The sequence below is a fragment of the Sinocyclocheilus rhinocerous genome, unplaced genomic scaffold (genome assembly GCF_001515625.1).
Source record: "Sinocyclocheilus rhinocerous isolate Xijiao unplaced genomic scaffold, SAMN03320098_v1.1 scaffold1780, whole genome shotgun sequence".
In the NCBI taxonomy this organism is placed as follows: Eukaryota; Metazoa; Chordata; class Actinopteri; order Cypriniformes; family Cyprinidae; genus Sinocyclocheilus; species Sinocyclocheilus rhinocerous.
This window is the reverse complement of record NW_015664762.1, coordinates 416,721-430,149: the sequence shown is the minus strand read 5'-3', so window position 1 is coordinate 430,149 and position 13,429 is coordinate 416,721. Positions and strand designations below refer to the sequence as shown.

Here is a 13,429-nt window from a genome sequence, read left to right as displayed (position 1 = left end):
CTTTCCTTCAAAAGCCAAAGGAATTAATTCAGCTGGATTAACTGTATGGCATCGCTTAATTGTAACATCTGGATACGTGAGTAGCGACGAATAGGCTAGAATTCGGGCTTGAGTCAGAACAAATTTTCCTTGTTCTATTAACTCCACAATTTTGTGATGAGTATAAATAGTTACTGGGTACCCCATGGTTATGGTAGATGCTTTCTCATATGCATAGTATACTGCTGCAAGGCCTTGTTGGTAACATGGTGGGTAACCTTGTGCTACATTGTCCAACTTTGTACTGTAATAAGCTATAGGCTGTTTTTTCCTTCCACTACAAGTCTCTTGCATCAATACAGCTGATGCATAACCATCAACTCTATTTGCGACATACAGATGAAATTGTTTATTGTATTCAGGATTTCCGAGGGAAGGGGCCTTTTGTAGTTCTTTTTTTATAGTCTCAAATGCTAGTAATGCATCTGTGTTCCATTTTAATGGATTACCTAAATGTTGCAGTCCTGCATGTTTCATGATTTCTCTTAATGAAGCTGTTTTTGCTGCATAATCTTCTATCCAATCAGCACTAAAGCCGGTCATCCCTAGGAAAGTCATCATTTGTCCTACTGTTTGAGGCAGTGGTGTTTTACTTATGCCTTCCAATTGAGCTGGAGCTATAGCTCGTGTGCCAAATGCAATCAATCGTCCTAAGTATTCAACTTGAGGCTGGCAATATTGTATTTTGGTCTTGGATACTTTGTGACCTCCTTGTGCTAATTTCGTTAGGACCTTAATAGAATCTCTGTGGCATTGTTCTAGTGATGTAGAACAAATAATCAAATCATCTACATACTGTAAAAGAGTACTGTCTATCATAAGATCCTCTAAATCAGCTTTAAGGATTTTATTAAATAAATGTGGCGAATGTTTAAACCCTTGAGGAATTCTGGTGTAGGTATACTGTTTACCCGCATATGTAAATGCAAATAAATATCTACTTTCCTCTGCTAATGGAACACTGAAGTAGGCCGAACAGAGATCAATTACTGTAAAGTATTTAGGGACATTTGTGACATTTGTCAGTAACGTGTGCGGGTTTGGTACCTCAGCTGGCAAATCCTCTACTATATCTCGTAGGTCACGTAGGTCATGAACAAGACGCCATCTGTTTTTGTCTGCTTTGATTACAGGCATAATTGGAGTGTTACAATAACTAGATGTTTCTATTAATACTCCTGCCTTCACTAAACCTTCAATAGTGTTTTTTATACCTGTTTCAGCATTAGGACGCAAAGGGTATTGTGACTTTCTGGGCAGACGTGCATCTGGCTTAAGTTGTACTCTCACTGGGTTTGCTGATTTTATCAATCCTACATCCGAATCATGTTGAGACCATAGTTCAGTTGGTACCTGACACTCTACTTCCTTAAATAGTTCAGTGTCAGTAGTGTCTATCAATTTGGATGTTGTAGTCATCTGCATCAGTTTTTGACTGATAACTACTTCCTGAGCAATTTCCATCGAACTGGTTGCACACAAAATTTTGATGTAATTTTTGTCATCTGAATGAAAAATCAACGGATGTTCTGTTGGTTCCCATTTGCTTTGTTCTGCCTTTTTCATCATTGGTTCTAGATCTTTTGCTTCCCAGTTTTTTCTACATATACAGACACATGTGGCACAGAATCTGTTAAATTGAACCATTTTTTCACAAATTCACATTCAGGTATACTCAAAGCTGCTCCCTGTTTCCCTATTATGATGTGCTGTGAGATTATTTAAAAAATTTTGTCCTGCAGTTTCTCCCTGCCATTTTTTCATCTATTTCAGGATCATATATCATTGTGCAATGAAATTCTGATTTTGTTAACTGTGCTTCTGGAATCTGTGCCTCAATAAACTTTCCCCATTTATTAATTGTCTGTCTCACATCTTGTTCTATCTGTCCTATCCAATAGACATTTGCTTTTGGCTTTACAACCACCATTTGAGTTTCTATTCCTATTGTCTTCACACAGGGCCATGTAGTTTTGGATTTTGTTTTCCCTTAATATCCTATCATCTGTCTTTGCCAAGGTTTGAGCTCTTCTGAAAGCTTTGGTGGCTGTGCTTGCTAACTCAAGATATTCCCTCAAGTCTTCAGCTGTGCATGGTTTCTGCTCCTGTTTTCTACACTCAAGTTTATGTTTTAATTCACTACTTGCAACTTGTCCAACTGTATCTACGGTGTAGGAATTTTCTTTGATAGCTTTAGCACTGTTTGCCCACTTTTTAGCTTCAGCAAAGTTCTTCTCATTCAGGTACAAATGTCTTGCTAGAGCTTGAGGAATTGTGAAGTCTTTATTAAACCTTTCTGAAGCTGCAATAAAGATATCTTGAATTTTGTTTAGCCCATCTTTTCCTGAGTTTATGTCTTCTATCAAAGGAGAAAACAGAGTGTCTTTCTCATTGTCTTCCATCTTGCGTTGACGAGTGATCAACATGCTTTTCATTGATTGAACAAGAACATCTTTCACCGCAAATGTTTTGAAAAGGGCATCACAATGCAACATGTTAAGGACTATGTCAGCCCTGGAACAGTTATGTGCCTCCTCTAGTTGTTTAACACATGCTGTTGCAAGATGTTGATGAACAAAGCGAATTGCTTTGAGTCCCCCATATTCTTCTGCCCCAAATTCAATCAATAAACAGGAGTAGGGCTCCATTTTCTCCAGCACAGATTCCCGTCCCCACAATGCACATTGATGCCCAGAAAATCTTCACATAAATATTTTGAGATGGCTGGTTCAGGCACATATGAATTCAGCAAAGCCAGTATGCAGAAGAGCTGTGCTTGTTTGCTTTCAACTTTGAAATCCTTTAGAATGTTAGATGCAACATTTGCAACATACTCAGGGTCGAAATTCAATTTCATGATCATAAAACTGTAAAAGTTCTCAGTTGTGAAAGACTTTATTTCTTGAAGTTCTTTAAGTTTCAGTTCAAAAGCACATTTTTCATTGTCAGATAGTGCTGCTGTAATGTACTCACTCTCAATGACAGTTTTGAGGTACCTGACTTTTGGGGTTTTTGTACGTATGCAGTTTAAGATTATGACAAATGCACCTGTCTCTCTCGTGAATTTTCTGAAAGAGTGCTGGAGTTCAACTGTGTTTTCTGTTTCCTCTGAGTCTTCCACTAATAGCAGGACTGGTGTTTTTAATGAATGCTCACTTTTTCCACACTTCATTAAATGAGCAACCTGTTTGGCTACTTCATCCTTCAAAACAGTGTTATCTTTCAACACTGCACATCGGAATTCTTTTCGCAGATTCCACATCACATGCATGGCCATGGTGGTGCCGCCACACCTTGGGTGATGAAAGAGATTCAGCATGACACAAGTACTTGTGGGATCTTTGGCCTGAGATCTAATCATGTGTTCGAGTTTTGAGTGTTTGTCGCGTTTTATGAATGGCTTTACTGCAGGTTGCTCTGAAAAATAGAAGTTCCACCATTTCACTTTGCCTCCTCTATAGAACTCAGACTCAAATTCAGCAGAGCTCTCATCGTATTCGTTTTCACATTCATTTTCACACAAGATGTCAAGCAAAATGTCTTTACTCTACGGCCCCTTTTCGGCTTCCTTCCTCCGATCATCCAGAACATTTATTTGGTCATTAATTCGAGTCAGTTCGTCATGCCAGTCTCTTGGATTACCTATTTTATATATATCGCGGGTTGCAGCTCCCTCTCTGATGAAGAGTGATTTTCCTTTGCTCTTTTTCCATTGATTGTCCTCATCCAGAGTCTGGATTTTAAACAGCTTATCCTGAACTATGCTGTGGGATGGAACAACATCCACCTCTATGACATATTTGCCAGATGGGGTGCTATCAGAGCAGAGCACTTCTACAAAGCGGGGTTGCCTGATGCATTGCTTTGCTTCATCTGTGTGTTCTTCAAAGTATGATTTAATGCCCTGGTTAAAATGATCAATGATAGTGTCCTTCTTGTCAACACTGACCCCGATAATCTCACCATGAGCATTTGGAGAATCTTTGGAGTCTGCTACACCAAAGTGGATGGTTCCATTCGTGCGGCTGTTCTTACACCCAGCAGTAAACCGAAACACCTCTTTATTGAACTTCTTCTTCATCACATGAATGTCATCGGTTCTACCCATGAATTTATACTCATGAGCTGGATCGGTCAGATTACCAGGTCCCGTCTCAGGCGGAAGAGTGTAGTTCTGAATATATCGATGGGAAGCAGAGTTCTGATCAAATGGATAGAGAGTACATGAGTGCTGTGCGGATCCAGACTTCCTCATGTGCTTTTCATTTTCAACTACTTTATCAGCATTAATGTTTGATGTTTTAGGGTCAGCTGGCTCTGTTGGTTCGGTTTCTTTGGAAGATGTACAGCTATAAGTGGAATATGTGTATTTTGTGAAGGCGGCTCCCTGAAAAGTTCATTTGGTTGTGGCTCTTCTTTTGGGGTGCCTTTGGATGTGTTATCCATTGAATTTTTTCCCAGTTGTATTATTTTGTCTATGGAATTAGCACTTTTATGTTCTGTTTCATCCTTTTTGTGTGATTTTCTCATTGATTTTTTGGCATTTTTAGATATTTGTGTTTGATCTGTTGAAATGCTGTCTTTGTTTTCCACTGTTGTGTCTAGCCTGGCCTCTGTGTGCTGCGTGTAGGAATGGTCAGAAGATTCTTGTTGTTCCTTCTTTAACTTTTCGAACCGGGTGATAATCTTAACAGCTGGACCATGCTTAATACCAAGTTCCTGCAGATGTTTGGGCTGGTAACAGACTAGTTCTTCCCCTGATACGTCTTCCTCATACAGCTTGTCTGCATGTTTTTTATCTACTTTAATCACTTCAGTCAGCCAGTAATGAACTTGCTCTCTTGTCCACTCCTCTACTCGAAGAGGAAGTTCTGTCTGTTGACTCATTGCCATACTGAAACAAACAAATGAATTGAAATTAAGAAACTGTAATTTCTACACAATACAAAGGATCTCAAGATGCATTTTTCAACTACTTTTAATTAGAGATGACCGATATTGTCTTTTTAAGACCGATATATAGCAATATAGATTTTTTTTTTTAAAGTGTCCCATAACTGATATGCAGAATTTTTAATTGTTCTATATGTTATTTTTTTAACCGAATAATAACTAAATACAACAATAAAAATATGGATTGTTTTTTTTAATTGTGAATATTTATAATTTGCGTAATTTCTAGGCTACATATACATATGATACATATAATATTCCATTCAGAATTTGAATAAAAGTTCTGTTTTTGTCAAAATTAAGTAATGCAAATGCAGACTTAAGGCCTGTTCACACCAAGGACGATAATTATAAAGATAACGATAAAGATAATGATATAGTTCTAAAAATCGTTCTCAATATTAAAGAATGGCAGAATCCACACCACAGCTATAAAGATAAAGGCACAGAGAAACGATATCGTTGGAATCACTTTCAGAACGATTTTTTACAGCTGATGAACTATAAACACATTGACAGCCAATCAGAATCAATCCTGCCATGATGAGCTCGAGAGTTTAAAGAGGCAGACGAGTGTGCGCTTGGAATAAGACGATATTGTCCACTGGTGAGGACGCTAATCTAGTTATCTTTATAGTTACAGTTCTTGGTGTGAACGGACCTTAATAGATTAATAAAAAAGTATTTGAATTTTCATGTCAAAATATTTTTGAAATGCGGTTGCAATTATTTGTAAAAGTAATGACTTGAAAATTCAGTTCTATCATTTTACGTTGTATTCTCGTTGTGGTGAAAAGTTTTATTTGTTTTGCAGCATTGCAACATTGTGTAATTTGTTTAATTTGACATAATTTTATGATAAAAACAGTACACAGTCGTCATGATGTTAACTTCGAATCAAACTACACAAATTACCTAATTTTAAAACCTCTCTCAAGTAAACAAATTTTTTAAATAAAACTGAAAACAAAGAGTAAAAGTAGGTTAAAAACCTTAATTAAAACCATATTATTCACTCATGTTTGCTCTTCTGTTTCCTAACGTTACCTATTTATCTGAATGCCTGTAATTAATCAGGCAAAACAGCTCAGACGATTACAGTTTTTCACATTTGCTAAGACACTGAACACCATTCTCTGAACCAAATTCTCAATAGCCTAAAGCAATTTGTCAAATAAATCACTCTTTCTGCAAAACCTTAAACAAGTTCAGGCAGTTTAGACACTGTTTGCAGATCTCATGCAATCTTTTTGCAAAACTCTAAACACATTCTCACTCACTAAAACGTAATTTGCACTGTGAAAAACTTGTGATGCAAAACCCTAAACACAAGAAAGCAAAAGTTAAAGGGGTCATATGATGCGATTTAAATTTCGATATTTGTTTCCTTTATATTAGCGCTGTTTTGGACGGATTGTTTGAATGCATTCGTTTACTGGATCATTGGACTGAAAACTTTCCCGGAGTATTCACGAAACTTAGGTGTGATTTCTTTTGTTTGTTCTTTTGTTCTATTTATTGCAAAATATTTACTAAATACAATTAAAAAAAAAATTGTAACTACATGCACGTCCAGTGTTCTCCATTTTTTGATGTAGTGTCTAATAAATGATCTGTAGTGGGTATATTATTGACTAATTTGTGTACTGTGTATGATTTGAAAGCTTTGTTTGATTTTGAGTACAGGTGAAATGGTTTTGAAGCGATTGTTTGATTTTGCCAGAAGAGTCAGGGGTTCTGTGAATTTAGTTTGAAGGTTTGGATTTGTGTTTAAGGTTTTGAGAAAATGAGTGATGGTTTCAAGAAATGGGTTTTAGCAATTCAGAAAAACTGTAATCATTACACTAACTATGAGATGTTTTGAAAATGTAAGAGCACTGCATTTTTTATTCCATTGTCTTCCATTCATACACATGCGAATGCAGGAGACAGGAAAAACAAGCTCATGTGAATTTTTGCTGCATTCCAGAGTTCAAGTTTGGTGAAATCTGCCCTGTGAATTTAAGCCATGTGTTGATGTGTGGCCAATAAAAAGTCAGCTTGCTCGGGAGCAAATTACCCTCCTCCATCCCCAGCTCCTCCTTTCGCCACAGTCAGGACTTGGCTTTCTGATATTCCTTGCTAATCAGACTCCTTTATCTTGAATAAAGTGTTACACTTAAATATCATTAAGTACATTAATGATATCTGCCTTGTTCTGTTCTGGTAACCCTAGGGGGGTTATTATTGCTGCTCTCCCTGCTCTTTCATGACAGGCTGCATGGATGGGCAGGGAGGTTTTTGCCCAGAACAGAACCATACCGCCAAACCAAACGTATGCTAAGTATCTATCATTTTGACGATAGTGGTCCTGACAGAAATAGTTTTAGGTTTTTGAATGTATTATATGTTGAATTATGTTTTCAAAAAAGGCGCTGCAGAGTATGACGCCATATTACGTCCGCAGTGTCCGCATGCTCAGTCTAGTGTGACTGTTGGGCACCTACACACTAATAGAGATCGAAGTATGTTCTGTTGTTTACCTTACCTCTTCTGGAGTTATGTAAGCTCTCTAAGCTGTGTCCATTACTGTTTTTTTCTTGTTCTCACCTTGCGTTAGCAAGCAGCCTACTGACAAGAAAATTGAAGACAGATTTTTTTTTTGTTGTTGAATCCAAAATCAGTAATTATCTGTATTTATGAATGAAAATTATTAAGATCAACACATTCATTTTAGAAACTCTTAATTTAGGCCATAGACTTAATTTGAATTAATTGACTTAATTTAAGTGTGTGTGTGTGTGTGTGTGAAAAAGTGTTTATTTGTGCAAGTTTGTCCATGTGTACATGCTTATTTTACATATGTTCATTTTTTTAATGCAGGTAAATGAACATCTGAGAGAACTTTTGGCCCAAGAACATAGAGTTCTAGATATAGGAGAACCCTGCACAGTTCAAAAGGTGAGGAGATGTTCTCTGAAGTGTTGATTTAATTAAGTATTGATCTTTGTATTAAAATCAAGTCGATTCCACTTCTTTAGAACGTCTAAAATACACTCATATTATATTTACATGTAATATTTTATTAACAGTTATTTTCTGGGCAGAGTCTTATGATAGATAAACCCACACAATGCTAAATGAATTTTAATGCACAGACCATTTACAGTAAACTTTAATTGTAAAAACTGTAAAAGGAAATTTTGGCTGTTGATACTAAATTTCACAGACATGCCACATAATTGTCATGAATTCTATTCTGTGCTTTACAAATGTAACTCCTACCATGCCTTACAATATTTCTATAATACACTATTCTGCCCTCACTTTGGTGTCTCTCTTTCTGAAGTTAGACAGAAAGATGAACACTTTCCAACACATAGGCTTGTTGAAGAATGCCGCTTTATTCCACACCATGTTAAATATCTTGAAACAGAGTTAAAATGCAGAAAGGAGAAATATAGTGGAGCCATTGTTATCTCTAAGAACATAATAATATCTCCAGTTAGTGTCATTTATGGTATATAGTTCTTTCACATTTACATTACATTTACATTTATGCATTTAGCAGACGCTTTTATCCAAAGCGACTTACAGTGCATTCAGGCTATACATTTTTTTTTTTTACCAGTATGTATTTCACAGCTTTATGAACAATAAATTGAGCAAATTGAATATAAATTAACCATAAAAACTTACAGATAATGCTTACTACAGATGATCACAATAAGAATGGCTGCTACAAGTTTGTTGTGTGAAGTTCCACTTAAATAAAGCAATTAACTGACTTTTAACTGTCTTGAATGTTACTATGGCAACTATGTTTTAAAGGAAGCTACATGACTAGGTATCAGAATTATGATCACTACAAACATTAAACTTTAAATAGTTGATCCAGAACATATACAGATTCCTAATAATCCTGTTATATATGTTTGTTCAACATCATGCACGAATATGGTATGATATGTCTATACAGTATCTCAATTTTAAAAAATGACGTTATACAAAAGTTTTTTTTTAATAAAAGATACAGCTACAGTCTAAACATAAGTTCATCATTGTATATCATTTTTAAAAAACACAGAAAAGAGCAGTACTTACATAAAAGTCTTCTGTTTGAGTTTTTGAAATACAGGGTGCTGTGTTACTCAGTAGGCATGCAAATACAAATCACAGTGGAAGCATTGTGTTGAGGAACGTCCGTAAAAGGGTGTGCAGTGCCTTAAATGTCTACAGACTGGTTTTATTTTGTACCTGCCTTTGTAATTTTGGCCCCACCTTAACCTCTGTTAATTCAAACACCCTTGATCAACCTTTGAAAACCATTTAGCCAAATGCAAATATCAGGAGACAAGGTTTTATGAGCTAAAAAAAAAAAAACTATTAACCATTCACCACACCTAAAGCTTTTCTAAGTAAATTTGATCATAAATGTATTGACACTGCTAAGTTTGAATCCACAGATCATATAACAAAAATACATCAGTTCTGTAATCTCATACATATTGCTTTTTTATAGAGCTGTAGCTATAGTTGTTCTGGTTAATTCACAACTATATGCTTAAGTTTTGTACTCCTTAATTGCGTGTGTGTGTGTGTGTGTGTACCTGGTATTCCCTACTTTATGGGAACCAAATGTCCCCAGAAGTATAGTAATATCAGTAAATTTTGACCTTGTATGGATTTTTTTTTTGGTCCCCATGAGGAAACTTATACATTTGAAACTTATAAACCTTATAAATCAGACACAATGAATTTTTTTTTTAATCTAAAAATGCAGACATTTTTGTGTGGGTTTAGGGATAGGGTTGGGGTAAGGGGATAGAAAATAATGTTTGTACAGTGTAAAATCATTACGCCTATGGGATGTCCCCATAAAACATGCAAACCAGTATGTGTGTGTGTGTTTGTGTGTCCCTTAACTGGCTCTGGTTATGATGCATTTCCATTTTAACAATCTTGTTGTCATAGCAACGATTCTGTGTGCATAATCCACAGGGCCAGTACAGGAGAGAGGACTCTAAAGCACGTCCGGCTCTTTGTCTCCCCCTGGTGGACAATATCCTGAAGGATAACACAGATGGCTGCGCACTGGCTGCACTACTGCACTTCTACTGTCCTGATGCTGTGCCACTGCAAGGTACTGCTGCAGGAAACACTTCTCTGTGATATGTACCACAAGATTCAACTTTCCCATATTTTCCCATGCTACTAACCCTAACCCTTGCAGAATATGCGAAATGTTAATAATTTAAGATGGAAACATTTACTGATGCTCAAGAAGGCAAAACAATAAAAGCCGGGGTGTAAACTTTTGAACTGGATGATGTGTAAATTTTTCTTATTTTGTTTAAAGATCGTATATTTTTCATTTAGTACTGCCCTTAAGAAACTGTGTAAAATACTTCTGCATATGTTTCCGAGAAGACAAAATAATCAATTTCAAAAAGTTCACACCCTCCTGCTCTTAATGCATCATGTTGCCTTCTTGAGCATCAGTAAATGTTTTCATCTTTTGTAATAGTTGTGTATGAGTCCATCAGTTGTCCTGAGTGTGGGAAAAAAAATCTCAAAATCATATAGAGTTGGAAAGGGGTCAAATATGCATAAGATGCTGGAAAACCAAAGAATGTGGAGGGACCTGGAGGTTTTTTCAGAAGATCAGCCGGTTTAACTGCTAACTGTAAAAAACAGCTTAACTGCTCAGGACAAACAAGGAACTCATAAACAACCATCATAAAAAAAAGAAAAAAAAAACAGTCGAGGATCGATCAGGTAAGAACACACAGTATTAAGATTCAAGGGTGTGTAAACTTTTGAATGAGATCATTTTTATAAATTCAGTTGTTATTTTGTCTTGTGAAGTATATGTAAACATCTGTTATGTGAAATAGCTTATTCAGGATGATACTAAATAAATAATGTATGTAAACATGAGCAGAATTGTATAAGAGAGTTTCATCTGACCATCAGTACTGTTTATAATGTCTAGGCTGTTTCTCCTCCTAATCTCCTCCACCGCTCTTTAAAATATAATATTCTGTGTAGAATTCAAATGGGTCAGATATGTTTTGTGGTCTGTGCCAACTTGTGTATGATCTGCTCTGAGCTTGTGTTTCTGAACTGTGTGCATGCTGCTGAAACCAGTGTCTTTATTTGTCCCAGTGGAAAGCATTTTTACGCTGTCTGATGCTTACAAATCCTCTATATGGTCCACTATGTGCTATTGTTCATATTATTTATTTATCTATCTATTGTTTTTTATTTATTTTTATTGATTGATTCAGTAGAGGAAGAACAGTAAATTACGGAAGTTGAATCACCTGCATGTGTGCTAAATACTAGGCCATATATTTTAGACAGAGTGTGTTCCTACTGTCTTAATTTTATTTTTGGTTGAGAGAGTACAACCCTCCGACAGAGGCCTGTACAGATAAACTGTCAACAAAATACTCAGCCCATAATCTGGACCTGTAGATAACACACACACACACAAACAACATCAAGAAAACTACATTATCCACTAAACTCTCTCTGAAGTGCCTCATGACAGGAAATTATCAACCTTCGGATATTCTGAGTCAACTGAAGGTCTCTGACTCTCTTTAAAATTAACTTAGTGCTATAATGGAAGAGCATAATGGAAGAGCTTCTACTCTGTTTAACAGTAAATAACCTGCTTGTACATCAGAAGCCTCTTGATGTCAATTATTTTAGATACATTTCAGAAATCCTAACAGAGACCGTTAAGAATAGGAAGAGTTAAAACTGACAGAGTAAGAGCTATTATTCAGTTTTATTTGAGGGTGGAAGAAGAAATGAGCGAAAGGAATAGGAGCGAGTGGGAGTGCGTGAATGGAAGTTTGAGCGAGAACAGAGGAGCAGTTATTCAAACATAAACACATCTCCACCCCGTGACTCTGAGGATTCTGCTCGTTACATCACACATTCTGTTCCCGCCCTCACAGACTTTATGAAATTCAATTGGCTTCTACTTGAGTCCTGTCTCCTCCCCCTCAGATCTGTTCATAACCTCATTGGCTGTTATGTGGTTTGTTTCCTCCCCATCCAGATATCTGTGTCAAAGAAACGATGTCATTGGCTGACAGTCTGTACAATCTCCAGCTGATCCAGGAGTTCTGCAGAGAAAACCTCAACAACTGCTGTCACTTCACCCTGGAGGATATGCTGTACGCCTCCAGCACCATCAAGGTAAAGCCTGACGTCCATGTAGTTTACTTCTCTTTACTACATTTATGTTTATGCATTTGGCAGATGCTTTTATTCAAAATGGCTTACAAAAGAGGAGCAAAAGCAATTCATAGAGGAGCCAACAATATTTGTGATATACAATGCCAGGTTTGCCAGAAATGCAGAGAAGAAAAGTAATTTTTTGTAAATAAATAAATGTACATTAAATGTCTTTACTGATACCATTTTACTGAAAGATTGATTGATGGATTTAATTTTGATAGATCATCCTGACATGTTTTGATGATGATTGTTACATAGGCCTGGGCGATAAAACGCACAAACACACACAAACACACGCTGAAATGAGTGCCGTGCCTGCATGCAATGAGGAGACTGAATCAAAAAAAGGAATATTAGTCAAATTTAAAATAAAAATTTGCATTCGAATGAAAAAACGGTATATTTGAATTTTAGGTGTGCGTCAGGGAGCCTTATCAGCGACGAACGAGATGCGGTAAGGATGATGTTGTTGCATTTTAAATGTTTTTGTTAGTCTATTTCAAGTTGAAACCACAAATGCGCCGCTGATGCATTTACCATTCAAAATATTAGAGAAATATAGAAGCTCAATGCGGAGAAGATATTGGTTAGGTTAAAGCCGAAACCAAGCCATTCACACAGAATGTATATTCGGCGCATTTTTGAGGCACACAACTATGACTGTTGCTCTCGCGTCTCGCACAAGAGATGAATATGAAGCCATGTAAAATTAAAAGAGGTTCAACTTTTAGAAAATAGAAAATATTTTATAGTTTGTTATAGAAAAACAAGTTATGCTCGGAGTCCAGAGCCTTGATCATAACATTATAACAGGCACCTTCAGAGACCTGCACGATCGCGGGACCCAATGCAACTGAGTGTAGCGCGGGACAATATTTATAAGACTAAAATAAGTTGTTGTTTGTCTTAATAGATTGGGTAAATTAAAAATACAATGGTTAAATTTAAACCTTTTTTCTACTGCTCTCTGTTTAAGAAAGGTTATAAAACATTTTCAATAATTATCGATACAGAATTATATGAAACATTATATCGTGATAATTTTTTAGCTATATCGCCCAGCCCTATTGTTACATGACAATCACTGTTCTGATTTTCTTTAGAAATTTCAGTTGATGTGCTGATTTTACTATAGAAGACAATGGTATGTAAGCTGACTAACCAGTAGAAAATTGTATTTATTTTTTTATTTTAATATATA

At 36.2% G+C, this 13,429-nt stretch overlaps 1 protein-coding gene across 1 annotated transcript in view; it reads left to right on the top strand.

Moving 5' to 3' along the window:
* LOC107730450 (calmodulin-regulated spectrin-associated protein 2-like) overlaps window positions 1-13,429 on the top strand; it is a 48,230-nt gene that overhangs the window by 19,533 nt on the left and 15,268 nt on the right. Inside the window, exons 4-6 of the mRNA XM_016541295.1 lie at window positions 7,855-7,932; window positions 9,973-10,114; window positions 12,047-12,186. Of these exons, the coding sequence (XP_016396781.1) occupies window positions 7,855-7,932; window positions 9,973-10,114; window positions 12,047-12,186 (360 nt within the window). The remainder of the gene's footprint in view (window positions 1-7,854; window positions 7,933-9,972; window positions 10,115-12,046; window positions 12,187-13,429) is intronic.